Source organism: Anticarsia gemmatalis, chromosome 11 (assembly GCF_050436995.1).
Source record: "Anticarsia gemmatalis isolate Benzon Research Colony breed Stoneville strain chromosome 11, ilAntGemm2 primary, whole genome shotgun sequence".
In the NCBI taxonomy this organism is placed as follows: Eukaryota; Metazoa; Arthropoda; class Insecta; order Lepidoptera; family Erebidae; genus Anticarsia; species Anticarsia gemmatalis.
Genome location: NC_134755.1, coordinates 9720521 through 9739729, shown reverse-complemented (window position 1 = coordinate 9739729; position 19209 = coordinate 9720521). Strand labels below are relative to the sequence as shown.

General features: G+C 33.6%; 1 protein-coding gene across 1 annotated transcript; it reads right to left on the bottom strand.

Annotated features, from left to right (window-relative positions):
* Positions 1 to 3020: 3020 nt before the first annotated feature.
* LOC142976594 (salivary peroxidase/catechol oxidase-like) lies at positions 3021 to 18307 on the bottom strand. The gene is made up of 12 exons (XM_076120029.1): positions 18105 to 18307; positions 17448 to 17587; positions 14860 to 15027; positions 14229 to 14416; positions 10919 to 11462; positions 10389 to 10589; positions 9547 to 9691; positions 8629 to 8785; positions 7951 to 8121; positions 7407 to 7605; positions 4030 to 4135; positions 3021 to 3575 (listed from the first exon to the last, which is right to left on the bottom strand). The coding sequence occupies exons 1-12, from the start codon at positions 18233 to 18235 to the stop codon at positions 3284 to 3286; spliced, it is 2442 nt and encodes an 813-aa protein (XP_075976144.1). The 5' UTR covers positions 18236 to 18307; the 3' UTR covers positions 3021 to 3283.
* Between the last annotated feature and the right edge of the window lie 902 nt (positions 18308 to 19209).

Below are 19209 nucleotides of genomic sequence, written 5' to 3'. Positions count from 1 at the left end.
TCTTGTGACGGTTTTGGGAATATGTGAAAGGAAATGCGGGATATAAGAACATCAGAATAAAGTATGAGTATTATTTCTGCTTGCCACTTGATAGTTACCTCGTGAATTGGTAATTTTACCCAACGACAGCATACTTAAAAATAAATATTTAGCCTTCCTATATTAATAAATGAAATGATTATTATTAGGTAATTTCACTCAACTCAAAACCCTGGAACGTAGTTAACGAAGTCGGTAACTTTCATAATTATTAAAAGACAGCGAAGCCTCAACAGATATTAACACTAAAAGCAATAACCAAATAAAGTTAAATTATTTAACGATGTTCGAGAACTTTCCGGGAATCACGGTTAATAGAAATATTTAATAACAAAACGCGATATTACTGTTTAAAATTAAATTGTGTACAGTTGGGTTCTCGCCGGGTGCGACTAAAAGCCTGTCAGGGTCCCTTTACCGACCAACTCAGCGCGGCTTTGCATACCATTTACACGAAACTACTTCAAAACTATCGACAAACAACCATTCTATCGCCGCATACCCAATCCATTACGGCTTAAGTACAACATAAACTACACATTCACACCCTCGAAACGTCAATGTATTACAAACTTTACTGAAGAAACAAGCGTTGTACACTGTTAGTCTTTAAGCTTTCTTCGTATGAATATTATTTTCAGTACAGCGACCCGACATTTGTAGCATCTGTTGCTGGCAAATTTTATATTATGTACTGCGTTATTAAAAACTACAAGATTCTTTGAGAAATAAAAGCTAGATGCCTTTTATAATGGTGCTTTTGCAAATCGTTTAACTGTATGATATCAAAACATCAATATATCCTATTACGACGAACAATTACGGGTCTACCAATTGTGTAAATTATTTCAATGATAAATTTGACTAATTTTGTTACAGCACTGTCTTTTTATAAAACGGACTAGACTGATAATGATAGGTTCTTAAAATCACTAAAATCATCTTGTATCTAGAACTAAATTACATACACAAACAGGACTTTTAAAAAGGAGTTTTACTCACCCATTTCAAACAAGAAAGGTGGACAGCTAATTAAAACCCGTGTCTTTGATATTTAACGAGTAAATATAAGAGATTAACTCGATACTACGTTAGCCTTTTCTAAAAAAACGTAATAGAAGCAAAAAGCTAACTTGTTTAGCCATGCTGTAATTGCGACGAGAGCCCGCCAAGATAAGCTCGTTCCTTTTTAATTTTGCGTCTGGAAATTACTTCAATTCCCCCGTTGAATAAATGAAGACTGCACTACCTACTTTAAGCGTTTTTTTTTTAATTTATTTTATTACCGCGAAAGAGATCTTGGTAAAGTTCTCGAGAGCTTTTAGTTCAAGGTTTGATTAACTAACCTTAAGTCGTTGGAGAAAAATCTAAGTGCCACTGTTACATTGTTTTAAAACGGATTGGAACTCAGAAATTTCTTTTGTAATAGGACAATTAAGAGTATGCCATTTATGTTATTGCCTTTTGTATCTAGTACTACTAAGTACGATTATATTATACCATATAGTATATTTCTGCAGCTCAGTTATACAGGTTATATTACATTGAAAGTGAAATCTTAATCAACGCTTATGACACAAGTCAAAAACTTTAACAATCGTAAAAAGCTTTCAATTCAATCGACGGTATTATTTGATGACATTATTTTAAATAAATGAAGATTTGTTTTTTGAATATAATTAAATTTATTTACATTAACTTTATTAAATAATAAAATAACTAATCATAATATTCTATTAGTTGAACATAATATTTTCAAAACATAGCTCTCTCATCTAAAATGTAATCTTTGAAATTGATTTTTATCAATATCAGAGACGCACCTGGCATCTGTTTTTCATTTGTATTCTAGTTGGGACTGAAATGTAAAATAAAACAACCAAAAGTTAAACAATATTTTCTTTACAAAGGTCTTGTTGGTTTAGAGAATTTTGTAGCCCCAGGTGTTCTAGGAGTAATTGCATGAAGCTCGTCCAACTATATTATTTTCGTTTTCCCTTATATAATTATTGTCAGTTTTCATAATCAAATTGTGCGAGTAAAATTGTTCCTTTGTTAATATTGTATTGCGTTCATCGATTGTCCAGACAATATTTTTGTTATTGGTTGAATATGAAGCCTTAACAGATCAATGTAATGTGTTAATTTTCCGTAAGTACCTATGTTATATTTAAAAAATCAGGAATTGGCAAAATATTCATACATATTTTTGTTATTGGTTGAATATGAAGCCTTAACAGATCAATGTAATGTGTTAATTTTCCGTAAGTACCTATGTTATATTTAAAAAATCAGGAATTGGCAAAATATTCATAATACAGTTTGCACTTGTCCACAAACTGTAAATTTTATAGAAAGTAAAAAAAAACTTACCAATATCTGCTAAACAATGTGACAGCCAATGTATGAAAACAACTATCAAATTCCATCTGTTAAACTATCTTACTCATCTGCCAGACCTAAATCTACTTTATCCAAGCAATACATGAACAGGATCACGAGTCTATTACCTTTTACAAATCAAAACAATACAAATTCGTCGTCAGCTTTTTCTAAACCTCTTTAGTTTTCCTTTCATGTTTCGTTGGCAGCTGCCCAAGCTTCAGATCACTTAAAACTAAAAGAGTATTAAAAACGTTTTGAGTATAAAGTCTGGAGGGAAAACAACGGAATGAAAAATAAAATGTACAGCAATTTGTAGTGTTTTTTGCCCTCAACTGCAAGTGGTCATGTATCTTGATTTACGCCCTTTGCTTCCTATACATTCATTTTGTGCTTATTTTTATGTTAGAATTGTGTTTATTATTCTTGGGAGTTTTTATTGCTATGATATTTAACGTTTAAAATACTGTTTAATGCTATACTTTTTATTCTTAAGCTACTATTAAGTTTTTTCGTTGCTGCACTGTGTTATGTCTGAATATGGCTGTAACATGGAATGGATGATAACTTTTAATAGAATAAGCAATAAAAAACACATGAAATTACATAAAAGATATATTTATTGACTTATTTATACATATAACGAAACCTCTGCAAAACAATTTAATACGAGCGTGTGTGTAAACTTATGAACATATTTCTCTCCCTCTATCTCTCTCTCTCTTTATATGTATATCAGCAGTTGATACTGTTAAGCACCGACTTTTCAATGCTGCATAAGATCCTATACCATTCCAACGCGTACAAAAATAAAAAATAACTAGATCCTACCTCTACGAATACATAAAAAAAATACCACGACTCAATGATACTCCCTTTCCCAAGAACTCTCAGACCTACTGTTATGAAAATCCGTGCTATACGAATGCTTGTTCTTATCTCCTAGTAAGTTTTCAAAGAAGGCAGACGTGTCATGGACTACTTCTCCATTGTTTCCATAGAAAGTGGATGTGGTGTAATGAGGCTTGTCCTTATAATGTGTTGGCTTGTGGGTCGACTCGTAGTTGTACTCGAATTTGTGCTTATAACAGCTGTCGTCTTGCCATTTTGAGAGGTCTGGTCCAACGATGTGGTTGCAGGGGACTGGCATGTTCCTAGAATTAAAAAAAAAGGCTTTTATGAAGGGTTATTGAAGATTCGATTGGATTTTTTCTGCTTTTGTAGGTCGATGTCTCGTTACATTTTGGTTTTAAACAAGTGATGTTAGCAGATTACTTATCCATTACCCTAAACTAATATCAGTAGAAATTACAGGCCTTTTTCACATGGGCATTGAACCCAATAATGATGATTAATGATACTCTTGGTGCAATGACAAATCACGTGGTGGTTACTCACCATTACTCAAACATCAACCATGATTGTCTTTCGAAACAAGTACTTACTTGTAATTTATTTTACACGGAAGTCTCACAAATGTACCACGAAAATTTGATAACCTAGAAATTAAATCCGAATCCCCACAATAGCCAAAGAATAAGGCCAGCAACCTAGTCAATTATACCACCAATATCTTCTTTCTAAATTGAATGTTATTGAAGTTCATACCCAGGCTTGACATTCATGAAGGCGTTCGGCTGGATATATTTAATGCCGTCCGCGTTGTCGCACGCTAACCGGGCCATGTTAGTCTTGCGGATCTCGTGTAATTGACCTGTGGATAACTCAGTTTAGATATAATCGATATTGAAGTGAAGGTTTTAGATCATCAGCTATCACCTATTTCAGTTGAAAACTTATTATGATGTACATTGTTTTGTTTCTTATATCGTAGTGGTTAACACTTTACGTCAAAGCAGCAATGTACTGTAGCTTGATTCTCTACAACTATCGACTACCGACAACCGATCTGTCATTGAGAAATTTTGTATGAAAATCTGATCAGCGCCTCTAGCGGGCGTCGTAGGAACCATTTTGGCGGGACATTCTAAATATCAAACTCTCGATACTCGACAGTACCGGCTGTACAGAATCGCGGTACTGAATAGTCACCATTAATTTGACGTACACTAGTTGTCAACTGAGATAATAAGCCCGCAGAGTGGCGATTTCATAGTGTTATGGCCTATCGACAATCAGTTAACTATCGACCAATTTTGTATGAAATTCAGCTTCTTTAGCGGAAGCCTTTAACAAATTTTGAAGTACATTTAACATGTCAAAACGTCGGTACTCGATATAACAGACTGTAGGAAATTGTGAAACAGTATTATGATTTCTACGCTTGTTATTCTGTCTGAACTGTCGGAACAAGCGTTATGCATTATACCTAGAAAATATGTACTTAATTTGCTGACTGATCGGTTTTAATGCAAAATTTATCGATAGCTCCTCTGTTTAGTTTTACCATTTGTGTTCTGGTGCCAAATAGAAAATTCATATTAAGAGTTAGGAAACAATTCAAATTGTTTTATTTATTTTTTATTTATTTATTTATTAATTGGAAGACCAACAGCTACTAAATATAATAAACAATATACCTTAAAAACAGATGGCCAATTACAGGTCCTCGCTATTAAGCAACAATACAGTAGATCTAACCGTGAGTGACAAATAAACTACAAGAAATTCAGTTTAAACATATAAAGTCCATTGCCGTTTAAATAGACATTTTATACAAGTCCATTGCCGTTTAGATAGACATTATATTAATCAATTGTCCTCAAAGAAGTCTTGGCTTAGCATTCGTCTTGTCGTCGCCGGATTCGTGTTAAACAAGTCAAAGTCGTGTGTTCTCAGTGCAATATTTACACTCCTGCTAGCCCGCCAGATAAAGCTATTCTGCCTATAATTGGATGAAACCACAGGTAAATTAAGCGGAATGTAGTGCCTAGTAAATTTTACTGGTATATTAACGCCGAATTTGGAAAGGAGCTCAGGACTGTTAATAATGTTGGCAAGAATTTTTTGCACGTAATTAATGTCAGCAATCTCGCGTCTCTTGAACAAGGGAAGAAGATGAAATTTGGAGCATAAGCTCAGGTAGATATTGGAGTTGTAATTATAATTAATACGATAGCATAAATATTTTATAAATTTCATTTGTATGTTCTCAATTCTATGAATGTATTTGTCATATCTAGGGTTCCACACTTGCGATCCGTATTCTAGTATACTTCGAACGAATGAACAGTACAGAATCTTGAAAGTTTTTGCATCTTGAAAACAAGAAGATGTTCTCATGACAAAACCCAGGGCTCGAGACGCTTTTTTTACAATGCTCTCAACGTGTTCATCGAACACTAGCTTAGTGTCGTAGATAATACCAAGATCTCGAATCCTATTACATCTGATTAGCTTTTGTCCTTTTAGGTAGTAATAGGAGGGAATAATATGCTTTTTCCTAGTAAAAGTAACAACAGAGCATTTTGACGGATTTAAGTCTAACCTATGTTTTACGCAATAGTGTTCTAAACGTGTCAAATCTGCTTGGAGTAATTGAACGTCTGCATCAGAAGAAATCGATGTAAATATTTTCATGTCATCAGCGAAGCAAAGTAATTTTGATGATTTCACGTACTCCCCAATGTCGTTTACAAAGATCACGAAAAGCAAGGGCCCCAAAAGCGAGCCCTGGGGGACCCCACTAGGCACAGATACCCAACTAGATATGTAGTTGTTAACCACGACGGCTTGTGACCTATTTGTAATATAAGATGTGAACCATCTAAGCAGATCTCCCCTTATTCCTAGTGAGTTTAATTTCTGTATAAGTATGGAGTGGTCGATTTTATCGAAACATTTGGCGTAATCTGTGTAAACGACATCAACCTGCTTACCCTGGCTCATACTATCAGTGATGTAATCGTGAAGAAGTATAAGATTAGACACTGTCGATTTTCCTTTTACGAAGCCGTGCTGAGAGTCATCGAGAGAAGTCTCGAGTGCAGCATAAACCTGCTTATGGACGATCTTTTCAAATACTTTAGCGAGCAAACATAGTTTCGAGATTGGTCTATAATTCTCGGCTTGTGTTTTAGAACCCTTTTTATGTATAGGGGATATAAGCGCCGCCTTCCACAACGAGGGCACGACACACTCGTGCAATGATTGTTTAAATAAGAGACTAACCGGCAGTGACAAAGACTCCGCACAATTAATTATGAAGCGAGCTGGTAAATTGTCTGGTCCCGCCGATTTATTTGGATCTAGCGATTTTAAGAGATTTTCTACCTCATACTTAGTGATGTTTATATAGCAAATGTCCGATACATTATGTTAAGATATAAAATATTCTACAAATGAAATCGCTCTATTCTACATTATTATATGTAAAAAAATTGATGACACTAATAAAAAATAATGAACCTAATGATTTACGATTAACTAATGTTTTTAACTAGTCCCATAAAAACCAAGCAATTTACTTTATAATTTTAACGCAGTATTTTGCTACATTTCCTCTCGTCTCTTTAGCGTATGTGTTTAGCATTTAGTATAAATGGTTTAATAAGAGTACTCAAGCATACATTATAATAATAAAGAAGCAACGAGCATTAACGTACAAAAGCATTAAAAGTTAACTAAATCCGTTTTATTATAAAATATATTCTATTAAATAAGAATCTAACGTAGAAGAAACGAAATAAAAACAAAATAAACGCTGCATTTTTTACACTTTTTTCTAAAAAAAATACATAATCTAATACACACGCTTGATACTATGACATAAATTTAATGACACCCTAAAAAATACAGAATAAGGTATCTAGGCTGTAGTAATCTCGAGAAAGATGACATCATGTTGTAATAACGTCAGCAAAATCTTTTGACAGTATGTTTTTAAGAAAGAAAATATGCTATGCTGCTCTTAACGTGTGATGAAAAACAAGACAACGAAAGATTTAGTTCAAAGTTTACCTTATGAACATGAATTTCTGTTTACAGTTACTAAAGTGAAATTAAACTAGGCTTGTCAAACTTACCTATAGTAAAACTATGCATCTGATCGCCTCTTTCAAACCAGAATCGGTCAGAGAATCTAAACAGTAGTAGTTGCTTGGTCATGATGCAGAACAAAGTGGGTCCCACTTCGATTCCCTGGATGTTATTCTCACTCATAATCCCCGCTAATAGATCCACGTCGTCTACTACTTCGTACAGTTTCTTTAGAGCTTCCACTTTCTAGAAACATAAAAGAAAATAAAAGGCAAATTAAGCACACAAAAAAAATACATATTACGAGTATTATTACTCATCACGATAATTAAATATGAAAACATGAAAAATACATATTAAATCTTGTGGTAAGGCAAATACGAATAGTGCCGAAATGTCAAGAAAACTGAAATAAAAAAATTCACGGTTCCGTTTCTCTTTTTTTAGTACTTCGGTGAAGTGACACTTTAAAAAAAAACAAATACTGAGTAGTGCTAGAAGTGCTGCATGCAGCATTCGGTCACAAAAAGTCCAATGGACGTCTACAACGGTTCAAAGATGTTTTCTCAAAAGTAATTTTTCTTCACTTACTTCAATATCCATTACATCAATGAAGTCTTCGAACTTCTTAGCTGGTTTCAGTCCACACATGTGCCTGTAATCGTTGTAACCTCGGATACCCATGTCTCTACCTCTCTGAATATCTATTGCTGGTAGATCGTGAGCCCTTTGAAGTCTTTCCCCATAGTAGCTTTCAGAAATCTAAAACGAAAATGTTAATGAAAAATTAAGTTTTAAGGCACCATCAGAATGTTCATCTTATTTTGTATTGTGCATCTATTGCTTTATAGTACTCGCCAACTAGGTACTGCTACTGCGGCTATTGAGTATAATCGAATAGATATTGGAGAACCACAATAACATTTTGCCCGGGAATCGTACTCGAGATCTCGTTACCACTCACTTCCGTCCTGGCCATGCTACTTTTCAGTCATATATACTCGTAATACGGCCTACCTACAGCTAACAGCTGTATCTTCGTGAGCTTATAGCCGTGTTACGTAACCTCTAGCCTTCATTAATAAATGGTCTATCCAACATATTTTTGTTTCAATTCGAATCAGTAGTTACTGAGATAAGCAAAAGCGTTCAAACAAAGAAGCGACTATCATAGTGTAGATTGAATAAGAACACTTTAGTCTCTGAATGATACAAACATAAGAGCGAGGAAGTCTCATGTACAGTAAAAGTCACTAGAATAACCCTTACCTCTGGATCTTGAATATCATCAAGTTTACCAGAACTCTGATAGAAAAGTCCACGACCAATTTCCTCCAAGATTTTTCCTTTCTCAAGTAAACCAGATCTGAACATAGTTTTACTGTACGAAAATTCATCCATGTAGTGATAATTTTCACTGTACTGCCTGAAACACAAAACGTGACACGTTAACAATGAATGAACGCATAATTAATTGTTAATGGTCAACCTAGTGTCAAAGTTGTTCGAGCGTCCCGAAATCTTTGGACATGGCTTAACTACTGTCTCCTAATCGACAACAACCGGGACTTACTTTTACGTGCCATTCAAAGCACGAAGACTCTCAACTAAACACTACTCGTTCACCCATCTACAAAATGTCTGCACTAAGGTTGCTTAACCGGCTAAACATTTATCTACCGGTAGGCAAAACAAGCTACGAGCGTCTTAAAATAAAATGTAAGTATTCAAGAACAAGGTACAATTAAATCACACAAAATTTGTTAGTCATTAAGGACTCGGAAAAAGGCTGTTGTTCTAAAAAGTCTTTTACCTCAAAGAGAAAGGAAAGGCGTTTCTATTTTTAGATGAGAATACACGAGAAATACTCGACGAGATTATTTACGTGCGACCTCTTTCGTGGCTCATGTCGTTGAACTAGACCTTTTAGAAACATTTGATTTCTTGTGACTTAATGAAAAAGTAAATGAACAAGTTTTAAAAGATATTTTTTTTATTAATCTGTTTTTTTTAACAGAATAAGTGATTCTTATGTCGTCATCGCCAAGAATTGAAAAAAAAATATTGTTGTTCATATTTTTTTTCATCTAAGTTATTCAAGTAAGTAAGAGACCTTTCTTCTGTAGAAAATTTTTCGCATTTTTTTAGATATTTTATAATAAATATTAAGATACTTCCTTCACTTACTTAACCCGACCATCCAAAAGTGTATGGAAATATCTGACAGCGATTTCAAACTCCGCAAATACAAGGGGAACTTCTTCTGATTCGTACGCGGTGACATGCTTCACGTGTTCTGATATCAGTTCATAGTTCACCATGTTTCTAAAACCTGTAGAGAGGTTGGCTTGAGATAACTTTTCACATAGATTTTTTAACATACACAAATATAAACCATATTATTATGACAATATGTGACTAAAATTAAACATAAAGCAATTAACATGTCTGTACTATTTTCTTAGGCTTGTTGTAAAATTCTAAATTAAAAATATATAGGATTATGAGTCACTGTTTTTCCCTAACGTGAGTACCAAAAATTAATTCTTCATGTTATTGCTATGTCATATCCGTGGGTAAAATTAGATACATTGATTTTTCATATTTAATTGTTGCTCGTGGCTCGATAATTTCATTAAAATAGTTTATAGTGGCCCGTCTCACATAATTTAATCAGAACATTTACTTAAATCCCCGCAAAGAACTAACGAACATAATCAAAGGAGTCTCAAATTACTCATCTTATAAAGTGATCTTTTTTACCGTGAGGTTATTGACCCAACCCATAAAATTACAAGCAAATGTTAAATAGCATTAATTTATAGATATATTAGAAGAGATATTAAGGTATACATATATATAGTGCACGAAACACAATACAGTTAATTAGCCATGTAGCAGAGGTTGTCGACTTTACAGTTTGCAAAACGTTTGCAAAGTAATTACGTTTATTATAACTTGGCATGTTGTTTTTCTCTTTCACATTATTCTTGTCTCAAACTCGTTTAAAGTTTGTCTGGATTACTTACCTAACAATGCGGGCAACAACTCATACATGAAGATGTTAGCTGCAGTCGCTATGTTGATCTGTCGAGCTGTTTTGAAAAGACGGTCGTCTTTCCAACAAGGATTTATCCTGTGAAGGGCTTTGGCTATTCGGTTGTGCTCTCTCATGAAGTATATTGTTAGTGTTGTCGTTTTTAAATCGAAGTTTCCTACTTCTGGGAACCCTGTGAAAGAAAAAGTTGTTTACATGACTTCCTTTGTGGTTTGCGAGATGTTATGTTATGTACGAATGGTGGTGAAGAGGTTTCGTAGATATATGAGTCGGGCAAAGTGCAAGAGTTCTTTTATAATTAATTTTAGAAGATAATATTTAGTTTTGTATTGTGCCTGGTATATGGAAATAGGCTCATCCACTACAACATGGATTTTTTTTTATGGCGAATCGCGGTCTATTTCATATACCTTTGCTGATATATTGTGCCGTAAATAAAACAAATAATCAAAATCGAGTATTGCCAGAACGATATTTTAAGTAATTATATTTGTAACTTACCAAACATATAGCAAATAGTTTCTGTATTGTTATTCTGGAAGCAGACCTCTGTAATGTTAGAAGCTAGATTTGTAACCATATCTGTCAAACCCATATCGTTGGCCAACAAGCTGGCGATCATATCGGACAACATATCAGCAGTCATATTCAAAACATCTTGCGTAAAATTCAACTGATTGGAATAATTTGCTAGAACCTTCGGCATTTTATCCGGTGTCATATTTGGCAACCAATAAGACATGTTGGCCATCATTTCCGCAGACATGTTGGCTAGCTTGCTGGACGTCATGTTGGCTGTACTGTTGCCATTGTCTTTTGCTTTAGGTGCCATATATTTCATGTTTGATGAGATTTCATGCTTCAAGTCGGCCAACATAGCAGGCGATATGTAGGTAAAGTTTCCTGTAATATTCTGCGGTACGTAACGGTTTTGTCTTTTCTCCAGGATTAGAAGGCCGTGTTCAAATTTTCTTACTTTACGAAGAGCGTCGTTATCTACTCCGTATATTGTGGATAGATCGAGAACGGGCGTTTGGAAATTTATCTAGAACAAAATAATAATAAAAATGTCTCTTTTGTGTTTTTGAGTTTTTTAATATGATGTACGCATCACTTAACTTTGTGTGTTTGAATATAGCAACAAATCTTCGTACAAATGACTAAACGTAAGAACAAGAGGCAATACGAAAATATTATGGGATGTATGATGAACAGTGCATATCATATTATATTTTATTATACAGCATTGTGCTGTGTATGTTAAGATTTCCTTCTATATCTAATAATATAATAAAAATGATTTTCAACCATTCGTCCAGACTGGTTATAAAAAGAAAAACCTTCGTACAAAATGAAATTATACAATAAAAAATCATAGTAGGTAAAGATCTTATTTCCTTCGCTCTTAATAAAAATTCACGGCGGAAAATGTATAAAAAGAGTCAAAGAGAACAATAATTTAATTGTCTTAATGTAGCGTCTTTGATTTTGTTTTTTGAGTTTCTTTGTTAAATATTGTTAGCGTATAAAATGTCTTTACCCTTGCAGGTAAAAGATTTTTTTGCTTATTTACCGTCGATAAGTTGCGTGTTTATTGTTCGTTTACTTTTAATTTAATTTACCTAGATTTCCTAGATTTTTAATTTATTTTACCTGGATTGGCGTAGTATAGCCGATGACAGGGACCAGTGGAAGATTTTGGGGAGACCTTTGCCCAGCAATGGGACAGTACAGGTTAACAAAAAAAAAAAAAAAAGATTTCCAGTTGATGCCCGACTTCGAATAAAGTTTTATTCAATCAGGTAACACCTATCATTCTAAAAAAGCTTTTTTTATTTTTTGTGTGGCGCTCGAATTATATATGCTAGGTTTAAAGCGTAACATAATAATTGCAAAATTTTTATTCAATAATCTTATATTTTATTTTTGGGTCATTGTTAATAACACTTTAGAATTATGTTGGTACTCTTTATACTTCTATATTTCTTCGTACACTCGATTAAAAAGTTGAAGTTCAAAGTAGAACTCTAAATTGAGATACGTTTCACTATTGGACTTTTAACATTTAAAGTTTCTCCAAAAGGCGATTTACTATTGGCTATTGGAAATCGGCCATTTTTTGTATAAAAACTGTTCATAGTATTCTACATATTTTTTAAGGTTGTTCAAATGTGAAAGTTTTGATACTCAATAATACAGACTACTTATATTTCTTTTGTATGTACCATACGTAAGACGAATATTTAAACTGTCTAGGATAACGAAGCACATTACTAATAACAAGTGCTTAATTTATTTTTGTAAATAATAATACCTTCTAGTATTGTATAACCTGTTGTTTAAATAAATCAGTTGTTTGCATGAATCGATACGATGAATAGTTGACGTTCGGCGAAATTTTGATTGTTTAATTAACTGCAGTTCTTAATATTTATAGTTTGTAGTATAATTACATTTATATTTAATCTGTTTTAAATGAAATAAACTTGAATGAGTTCTTGGTAGTTTATTATCTATTTACTCGAAAATGCATGTTAATTTAAACTAAAATCATATTGATTATATCATTCGCTATTAAAATACATTGAAGTAGTGCAAAAATAAATCCCTGGAAGAGTTTATTTATGTAATAAAGGTTTATTATTATTTCATTTTATCATTAAGTTAATTCATTTTTAACTATGCTATGCCATTGCTCGGTAAAGTCTTGCGCAGGTGTCTGTTGTCTCTGGGCCATTTCGCGCATCAAATTTATATCTAGCATAATTCATTTTCATTCGAATCCCACCCGGGACAAATCTTTGTGTGATGAGCACGAGTATTTGTTCTGAGCCTGGTTGTTAATGTATCTATAAAAGTATATATTTACAAATATATAAGAATGTTTATCAGTTATTTGGTTACTATAGTACAAACTCTGCTTAGTTTGGAATCAAATGACCGTGTCTGAGTTGTCCAATGATATTTATTTATTTATTATTTATAGAATTGTATTCTTTAATTATCAGCTGTTAATTTCTTTACTTGTTTCCTTGAGCATACTAAAACCTGATTATTATGTATGTGCAAATCGTTTTAACATTATCTAACCGTTATATTAGTATTCTATCGGAGTTCGAGGCAAAGTCACGGTTAACTCACTCGGTTTAATATTGAAATGTAAGTTCTACTTTCCCTTAAGTTCAAAGTAAGATCATTTTCTCACGTAACGTGAAACTTTGCATTTGTGTGTGCTTGCTTCCTTATACGAGTACGTCTGTGTGTCTGTGTGTCAAACAGCAATTATTGTAGTTCGAGCTCTTATAATTTGTTTATTTCATAATATTTTTTTACATGTTTATAAATGCGATCATGTATTTTTTTTTTGCAAAATAAACATTACAATTAGTGTTCATTGCAAGTAAACTTGCCAAACTTTCACGGTTAATGGCGAGAATTTGCTTTGATTATATTAGTGAGTTTGAGATTACAGCCTTTGCACTTGGTTCAAGATGTCTGACTAAGAATTGCTCTTGTGTCACGGGGACAACAACGGACACAAAGTACAACCAGATCCGAAACAATTATTCGTGGATCGTACAAATAATTTATCCGTGTGGGAATCAAACCCACGACCCCCCTAGCGACATGGTAGCAGCCTGGCGACCTAAACCATCGCGCCACGGAGGCAGTCTAAACCAGAATTAATCATAAACCAGGATAACATAAGTCGTGTAAATCTCAGTAAAATATAAAAAATGATGCAAATATATTCATATACTTACACCGCTAAAAAACGTACATTGATATACCTAACTTTAATTAGTCTCACCTGTTCAGGCTGTATTGTTTCAGGTGTACAGCCGGCGTCTTGGAAAGTTTCCGCTCTGGAGAAGTTGAGACAGCGTATATCAGTCACTTTGAGATAGGGGTCGTCTTCGGGCACGCGTATCGGGATACACCGGGGGTCCACCTCGCCGAGTGGCGTACAACAATATTGACGGCGTCTGAGGTAGTCCACTGAAATACACTTGATTTATTATAGTTAAGTTTGACTAAAATTTGAGACGTTTTGTCAGGTATTTTGGGGCTGTTTTACTTAAGATTTAAAATCTGTAAGTCTAGCGACACACCGGCCCAGTTTTAGTTTATAATGCTTGCTATGTAAATAAAATTATCTATGATACAGCAGACAGAATTACGTTGCGTTTTGCGTTGCACCGTACTTTACGGTGCCGAGGATGCCCGATATGCTGCTACTTTGTCCTGAATGGACTCGTATAGATTTTTTATAATTGAAAAATAAATAAAAATTTACCAGGAAAAGATTGACGTGATTGATATTAACAAACATTTTTCATTCAGTATTCAAAATAGTATAATATAGTCAATTTCTGACAGTGCAGTCTCGTAAATATTCTGCAATTTAATACATGAAATATGAGTATCAAAATAAATCTTACACGGTCCATTCAACACGCTGATATCTCTATGAACGAACTCCAGCATGTGTATGAGCGCGGTGGTGAATTTGTGCTTATCTTCCACTCGCCCGGTCGGCTGCAGTTTGGTCCGGACTTTCCGCGCGGACGGCAACGGCTCGCCGTGACGGTTCTTACGGATATCGCGATCTGTTGACCATATGAGAGCTTTAGATTGTGATAGAGGAAAATTTAAAACTTATTTTGAAGGTTACTAAAAAAAGGGTGTTCAAAAAATTCATTGTCGGTTTCTGTTTAAAAAATCTGAATCAGACAATCATGTTAGTGTCACTATAAATCAGTATTCGATCATGTGCTAGTTTAGACATTAGCTTAAATCAGAGGGACGATTTTCAGCTTCTATCGACTATCGTCAACCAACAAATTGTTTTGTATGATAATCTGATCAGTACCTCGATTCTCTACAACTATCGACTACTGACAACCGGCTAGCTATTGAAATTTTGGCATTTAGAATTTACTGCCAAAATATTTCCTACGACGCCCGTCAGAGGCGCTGATCCGATTTTCATACAAAATTTCTCGATGACAGGTCGGTTATCGGTAGTCGATAGTTGTAGAGAATCGAGCTACAGTATCGGTTGCCGTAGACACTATTATGAAGTACATTTTAAATGTCAAACTAGATACTCAATAGTACTGACTCATAAAAAGTTTTGACGGGAGTAAACAAACTTACTGACTTCTCTTATTTAATGTGTATACGCACATAAATGCGGTAATAAAATTGTAAAAAACTATATAAATAGAACTAAAAGAATCGCAATGTGCGTGTTTGTAATCAATACAGTAAATCATTAGTGTTTTTGCTATTCATCTGGGGGCACGGCAGTGCCCCCGCAAGTCGAGCAAAAAAAAGCGGCACGGCCGTACTATCTTTTCTCGAAGCAATTCAGGCCATTTTCGACCCCCTATAATTTCGTTGTGGATAAAACAAGAAGCCTGAATTTTTAGCGACTTATCAGTCATTGTATGAACACGGTATATTGAAAATTTCAGTCAATTTGAACCAGTACTTTGAGAATGACAACTTGTTAAAGTTTTGAATTTTGTCACTCACTGATTCACTGACTCACTGACTCACCGATCATCAAAAGTCTAAGGCATTTCTAGCAGACTTAGAAGCTTCAAATTTAGAATACAAATAGAATTTAGTATCTTAATCATGGGAAAATTTCAATATTTTCTAATTTCAGTCCAGTTTTCTAAATACATTAACTGCAAGAATAACTTTGTAATCTTATACATTTATATAGGATTACAAGGTTACATTTGCAGTTAATGAATTAATTATTACTGTAGTATAATAGAAAATAATAGGTGTACATAGGTACCTACTGTATGAGGCATAACTTAAGGGTGTTTAGCCCATGAAACTGAACAACATTTCAATAGGAAAATATGTTGAATTATGAAAAAAATAACCGTCTTTCCATACAAATTGGACTTACAAAAAGAAGTGAGATGCCATCAAAAACATCCTGTAAAAAACCTCAAGTCTCGCAGCGTAAAAAGTGGTGAGATCTATGTAATACCAAGTCGATTAATCTGTTTAGTCTATACTGAAAGGACCTTCTGTCTTAAGTTATTACATAAGTTATTATCATGCCAATATTAAAAATATTTCACATTTAAAACAAATAAATCGACTTGGTCATCGCATGAAAACACAAATTCGCCATTAAAATTTCAGGAGCATTAATTTCTTTAAGATACTCATCTCAATCATTATATTCGGAAGGACCCTAGTGAGGAATTCGGTTGCCGGCCCGTCGTGCTGTGCAGTGTGGTACATACTAATAATCAAATCATGCGATGGCCAGGTCGATTTATTTGTTTTAAACGTGAAATATTTTTAATATTGGCATGATAATAACTTATGTAATAACTTAAGACAGAAGGTCCTTTCAGTATAGACTAAACAGATTAATCGACTTGGTATTACATAGATCTCACCACTTTTTACGCTGCGAGACTTGAGGTTTTTTACAGGATGTTTTTGATGGCATAGTAGATTGAACTGTAACGAAACCGGTCATAGTTATGAAGTAAATAGAGTAATTATAGGCAGTACTTAATTTTTTTTGTGCATAACTATAAAAATAAAAGGAAAAGAAATAATAATAATAAATGATAATATATCAAACAAAAATGAAGTTTTATTGAATAGGTAGGTACTTTTATTTAAAGTTTATTTTAAGTTGGTTCGTATTTCCTTTATACATTTCTGATACTTTTTTTTTTGTAGAAAACGAATTGTTAATCTATCTTATTCCAATTGTTTTGTAATATGTAAATAATTATGTTTTCTTTACTTCGTTGTACTTATCATAAAATTTATAATTTTTTCTAGTAGTAAGTTTATTAGGTACCTACAGATCTAATACATTCACTACAAGAACGAGTGTAATTACTTTTCATACAAACATAGTTTCGATAGGCAACTTACGTGGGAGGGAAATATGTATACTACTAGGCAAAACCGATCAAAACTCCTTACTAATAATACCGACAGAACTAAGTTCTGTTTATAATTAGTCAGCACTTACTGTTCGCGTAGTCCGGCGTAAGGAGTCTGAGATAAGGGCCTCTAGCTGATCCTTTAGTGGGGTACTTATAGTTGTTACACGTGCCGTCGACGCGGCTCCCTTCGTGTGGTGTACATGGCTTTATCATAATCGTGCATCGTCTAGAATAAAAGTTGATTAGTTTATTTAACTATTAGGTTGTTATTTTTTTGATAATTTTGCTATATGTTTACTATAGCATAGTCTTAAGAAAGTGTGTTAAGTTTTTGGGACACATTTTTATCGATCGTTAGCTGTACTTTATTTTGTTGAATGGATGATAATAGTAAAAAAAAAATGTTTTTTTTATCTCATTACGCCTGTTGTACCTAATGGTAGCAGAAAACACCAATAATTATTTTTTTTATAATATTTAACAAATTAGGTATTTTATATTTATATTGTAAGTCATTAAATTAAGATCATATTACAGACAAATATTTACAATTTTACCGGAATTCAGGCACAAAAATATAATTGATTATATTTTACAAACCTACTATATTTTTTCTACGTTATTTCTATCAAAAACACAAACAAAAATCAACTTGACACGAAAGAAAAACATTCCCACGGCGCCATCAAACTTCCTTGAAGCACTCCCAAGTATAAACGATTAAAAATAAATAAACATCTTACTCAGTAGCGTTCTTCAATCGAAGTTCCTTTGCCTGAGCTATCTCAACTTTCTTTCCACTGTATCTATCAAAGAGATGAGAGTCCACCCGGCAAATCGTAATAAATAATAATACGCCCGATAAATAATACATTTTGCACAGTACGACTTCACTGAAGCCTTTGATACAGTTTACTAAGCAGGACGACGCGTGTTTTGTAATCCCAAATGTGTTTCGCAAACTGATCGCGGTTATTGGTTTCCTTCCATGTATTAAATGGAGGATGTCGCAAAAAATATGCTACAAATTACAATCCTTATTTGCAAAATTGCGTATCGATGCCGTGAGTGCATGCAATGTCAATGTAAGTCGTAAAACATAATGCTACGCTTCGCTAGTTTCAAGACTATTGTGCGTAGCTGTTACATGGGTAATATTCAGTGATCGATGTTTCTTTCGTGTGAATATTTAAAGTTTTTTTTCTGATCGTATTATCACTCTTATGATTATTGACATCAACAAAAGCTTCCACTTCCTCCTGCCATCTATCTCTTTCATAAGCTATTTGTCAATCTTTACCATGAAACTCCAACTAATCTCACAATCAGTTTTATTACGTAAATCAATTATACTTAATTACATGTTGACTGAATTGCATCAGACATTTAAAGGAACTAAAACATTAAAGACAAATTGATTACAACCTGTAGTTTCTAAAAGCGTAAACTTTTAATTAGTACATTTCCATACATTTTTGTACAATAATTTATTAACAATTTCTTATATAATTCTGTATAACGATTGAGGAAAATTAATTTAAAACGAGCCGAGTTTTATTTATGTTTGAAGACGTCATGGTTTCAACCGTGTTGTATCTCCGAGAAAAAAGTTTTAATGAGTTTCTTTTGCTGTGAGTGCAGGTACCGAGGGTAATGAGGACGCTAGTGTAAACATTCTTGGGAATCAACGGCCGCCAGATGGCAGGGCTGATGTTACGTACAATGAATTCTAATTTTAAAATTAATAAGATCTTGGAAGAAAGTTGTTTGTGTTCAGGATTTGTTGTAAGGACAGAAAAGTAATTAAGGGGCTTTGTTTTAAGTGATATTTGTAATGGATTTTACGTT